General features: G+C 41.6%; 1 protein-coding gene across 3 annotated transcripts in view; it reads right to left on the bottom strand.

The window, feature by feature from the left end:
• Positions 1-546: 546 nt before the first annotated feature.
• Positions 547-4,788, bottom strand: part of LOC123180038 (myosin-12) — a 14,525-nt gene continuing 10,283 nt past the window's right edge. For 2 of the 3 annotated variants that reach the window (XM_044591996.1, XM_044591997.1), the window contains 10 exons: positions 3,534-3,683; positions 3,246-3,428; positions 3,057-3,146; positions 2,835-2,905; positions 2,661-2,760; positions 2,516-2,572; positions 2,152-2,205; positions 1,991-2,071; positions 943-1,178; positions 547-837 (listed from right to left, as the gene is read on the bottom strand). In XM_044591996.1, the coding sequence (XP_044447931.1) occupies positions 714-837; positions 943-1,178; positions 1,991-2,071; positions 2,152-2,205; positions 2,516-2,572; positions 2,661-2,760; positions 2,835-2,905; positions 3,057-3,146; positions 3,246-3,428; positions 3,534-3,683 (1,146 nt within the window). In that variant the 3' untranslated portion in view covers positions 547-713. The remainder of the gene's footprint in view (positions 838-942; positions 1,179-1,990; positions 2,072-2,151; positions 2,206-2,515; positions 2,573-2,660; positions 2,761-2,834; positions 2,906-3,056; positions 3,147-3,245; positions 3,429-3,533; positions 3,684-4,788) is intronic. The other variant, XM_044591998.1, reaches the window with a different exon arrangement.

Raw genomic sequence — 4,788 nt, 5'->3', positions numbered from 1 at the left:
AACTGTCATGGTTGATGGGGCGGAGCAAGCTGCTAGGCTTGTCTCTTTCCACGGCGACAACTACCTCGACGGCAACGCGGATGAAGGCCAAGCTGTTTCACTTCACGAGCAGCTTCGCTGCATGATCCACTGCCGGGACAGTGGTATTGCAGAGCTTTAGGTCGTGTCTCCACGCGCAGCTCTTAGTGATCCTAGACGCGAAAGAAAACCAAGCTGCTCCGGGCAACGTGCAGCTCCGCCGTTGACTGCCTACTCCTATTTGCTCCGGTAAGTGTAATACGGAGATTGTGCATGGCGCGTTTAGCTTGGCCATTCAGTTAGTGCATGATTGTACGTCGGTGCTCTGTGCATGGCCGTTAATCAGTTTGCATGTCTAGCTAGCTCAACGCATCGTTCGGAACTGCTTCAAACGGCTCTTGCCAAGCAGGTCCACAGTATTCTAAATACTTCAAAATACTTATAGATAATATAATATTTTTTCTCTAATATACAATGTATTTTCTCTTATATATATTTATTATTGAGATAAATCATATGCGGATAATATAAGAAAAGACTGCCTTTTTGCATTCTCAACTATTATGTATACCTTATCAATCTATCATCACCCATACTCTGGTAAAAATTCTTGTAAATTACTGAACAACACACAATCAAATTAATGTAATGTCGTCGAAGTAACCTCAACCCAGGTCGCCAGTGACCATGGGCTACTAGTCTGTTCTTTCGTGTAGGAAGTTGAAGCAAGGGTTATTACGGATCTGAGCTGGCACATCAACATTTGTGTCCGCAAATGTAACCAATGACTTGGAGATATCATCCACAGAAAATGGAATGCTGTAAATTGAGGTGCCATGAACAGCATTAGAGATATGTCTCACAAAGAATTCTTGTACTCTAGTTATTATTGATTGTATTGAACTTTTGGAGAAGTAAAATAACCTTGGTGGCTCCAACAAAGATATGGATGTGATCCAACTATCCAATTCTTTTTCGTATTTCAACCTTTCTTTCTCTGAAGCTTCCATCGATACATTCTTAGAATCTTCCATAAATTTATTCTTCGAATCTTCAGTCGATGTATTCTTATAATCCTCCATCGATGCCTCCCTAGAATCTTCCATCGATGCATGCTCAAATATCATGCGTTTTTTAGACAATGCAGCAAACGAATAAACCTACATTAATTATCATTTTCTTTCATCAGAAACAAAAACGCAGTTATGTAGATAGATGGACATCCGTGGGGAGCCAATGATCAGGATACGGAATACGGTTGCTTCCACATTTTTAGAACACCTATGTCAGTCAACTGAGGTATTCATGATCTATAATGAATTGTGGTTCAAAATTTTGTTTGAGAAATTTCGGTAGCCACCAAAATACCCGAAACTTTGGTAAATCTGGAAATAAATTCGATGAAACTTGTTCGAACTTTGAACCAAGTCCAATTAAATTTCATCAAATAAATATTTTCTAACATCCTACTTTTACAGTTATAGTTCTAAGAGCATGGCTAATAATATAGCCAGTAGCTGGCTATATGGTCTTGCCAAGTCATCTATAGCCAACCTTAATAGCCGGCAAATACAATAGTTGTATAGAAACATGTACTACTTTGGTGATACATGGCCTCCCTCCCTCTCTCACAAAGTGCCTAGGAGCGCGTGCTACAGCCGGCTGTTAATCAGTAGCCCGCTTCTCTTCTCTCTTCTCTTCTCTCTCTGCCAACTCATAAAAAATATAATATTTAAAGTCTTGCAGCCCGCCTACGTCATCCTATTGTACTTGCTCTAAGGTATCCTCTTCCTAAATTTGAGCCACGGCACGTGATCCAAACATCCTTCTAACAGATTATATCTCTTGTTAAAACTTTAGTGTTTCCAGTATTCCGTTGAAAACGATAATAGTTTTATCAAAAAGTGCGAGAAAAATGGAACCCTTGTGATCGAGGATTTGCCAGTCCAACTGAAGTGGCAAATACGCATACCTCCGGTGAAACAGTATTTCTGCTATCTGTGTTAGCCCAATGCATTGTGATGGTTTGATACAGATGTGGTTCAGTCAGCACCTGTCTTGCAAAAGATTGACATGTCATGTCCAAAAGACGTATATGGAGAATGACTGAACTTAGTTCAAATACACACTTACAGGGCACAAATTACTGATGTCTGTCAGAGTTTTCTTTGACTTTCCATCAACAACCTAGTAAAAGAATTTGTTGAGTGTCCAATTTATATTATTCACTTTGCTTCATAATAGTGGTACATATAGATGTATGCTAATCATACATTTTAAAATTTAACTGGCTTATACAAAAATATATCAACATCTACATACCAAATAATATTGTGAATATAATTTTATGATGGAATTTGATGATGTTGGTTTTATATAGTTTCTGTAAATATGGTCAAACTTACGGAAGTTTAACTTAGAACAAACCTAAATGTACACAGAATAAAGGAAGTAACAACATAGCAAATGAAACAAACAATAAGCATCAGACACTAACGAGGAATAGGACAGCCTCCCTAATATGCCTCAATTGTTCCCACGAAGAACCTGCATACTGTGTGCAACGCATATGCGCATATCATTAGGTTTCATAGTGTGAAAAAAGGAAGGTACGAGAGAAGGACGGGAAAAGTGAGTAGTACCTCTTCAGTCTGAGAACTGCACCAAACTTTTAATCTTTCCAATCCAGCTTTCACATATTTTGCGTTGCTAGAATAATAGCATTTCTTTTGGCGAAGCAAACTACAAGATAAGCAATACCATAGTAAAACTTACTGAAAATAGTATAATGACGCACGGACAGAGCTCAGTCTTACATATTGAACAGCTGGGCATTAATATGTGAAAAGACTTGTGTGAAGAATTTGCTGATTAAGAATGGAGGAACCTGTACATACCAATAAAAGATATGTCATTGCATATCTTTTATTAAAATATTGGGGGGAGGGGGTAGTGGAAGTATATATTTTGAGACAAAAAATAATGATAGATATTTTCGTGAGATACAGGTCTTGAAATGATATGTTTAGGTTGCGTACATAATTGGATTTCAAAACGGTAGAGTACTTGGTTAATATTTGCTCAATGACCTGCCAATGGTCAAACAAAGTTTGAAATATTGTCGGTTCCTGCAATAGAAGTGCCAGAAAATAAAAGGGCTGAGTATTACCTCTTATCTTATGGAAATATATATTTTAAAAAAGCATTCCAAGGAAATTTATTCAAACCGTGATGCTACAAAAAAACAACTGCCGCAGCTCTTGTGTCAGATGGCCCATCATCATTTCATAGACCTTCTCAAGGAAAGATGTAAGGTGCCCTTTGAAAAGCATAGCAGGACGTCGGGCTTTATGGCCACTCAATTCTTCAATCAAGTGGGTATTACGGAAACCTGGATTTCCCTTCAGTTCCTTCAATCAATAAACATTCAGACTAATGTTGTTGGAAAATAGAGAATTTTTCAGAAAATATAATAAAGAGTGAACATTAAAAAATCAGAAAGACGAGGGCCTCACCTCAATTATCCTCTTGACTAGTTCAACAAATTTCAAACGTCTCCGAGGACCAAATATAGTTGTTGGTGCTGTTTCGAATGTTCGTTGCATAAGCACGAGTAATGTGCATGAATTGGAGAGCCAATATGCCAACTCGCTATAGCCTTGGTCCTGTTTCAACGAATATACATATTAAACATGAGCTATCCATGTGGCGCAGAAATGGGGACCTGCTAATTCAGCATTGTAGGCTTATGTTGTACTCCCTTAGTTCAAACTTCAAACCTGCGACAAGTTTTTAGGAACGGAGGGAGTACATGGGATCCACTAGATAAGCGTCTTGTCTTTAAATTCCTTCGGCCTCTATACATATGACTCAATCTAAAAAACACCATAGCAATATAAGCACTATTCCCAAAGGACTTACTATGATAGTGGTGATGTCCTCACGACCTCACCTTCATAAATTTGTCTATAGTTGCCAAAAAAACATATTTGCCTATGCCTATCTGCAAAGCTGATGCAGAACTAAGCATTAAAAATCTCTCTCATACATAAGGTATACTACTTTACAACTCATGAGCTAGTCCTCTGAGATTTATAACTTATAATCTAGTACTCCCTCCATTCCATAAAAGTTGTCCAAGAGTAGGTTTGATCTTAACAGACTATAAATTGCACAGACCAGATGAAAGATGGATTGTTACTCCAATCAACTTAAACACACTACACAGAAAACCCCTCGCGTCTATTTGTCTAAACCGTAATCGATCTTCTACTCCTATTTTCTCTCTAAATAAAAAGCAAATAGTATATACTCCGACGACGTTGCTTATTGCACTGGGGCAGTCACAGCGGCAGAAGGACGGGCGCGGCCTCATCCGGGGCACCAACTCCTACGGCAGATAATGGAAAGTGTTGCTGGGATCCGCTGCAGATTGCAGTCATCGCGGAGAGGCTCCCGCGACTAGGGTTTCCCCCGTCCTCTCCTCCCGCCGCCGGCCCTCCCGCCGCCGCCGGCCGTCGGCCTCGCGCCCCCTCCGTCCCCTTCGGCCGCTCCCCCCCCTCCCCCCATCCTGTCCGCCTCGCGCCGCCTCCCCGGGAGGTGGCCGGGGCGGAGCTCGAGCTCCTCTTCCTCGGCCCCCCTCCCCCGTCTCTCACCCCGCCGCCGCTGGCGGGCGCCCCCGGCGCTGGCCCGGGTGGTGCCGGCGGCGGCGGGCCTTCTCGTCCCCGCGCGCGCGTGCTCCCTTCCCGGGGCTGGGAGGCGGCGGCGGTG

Source organism: Triticum aestivum, chromosome 1D (genome assembly GCF_018294505.1).
Source record: "Triticum aestivum cultivar Chinese Spring chromosome 1D, IWGSC CS RefSeq v2.1, whole genome shotgun sequence".
In the NCBI taxonomy this organism is placed as follows: domain Eukaryota; kingdom Viridiplantae; phylum Streptophyta; class Magnoliopsida; order Poales; family Poaceae; genus Triticum; species Triticum aestivum.
Note: the sequence above shows the minus strand (reverse complement) of the source record. Positions and strands in the feature narration are given on the sequence as shown.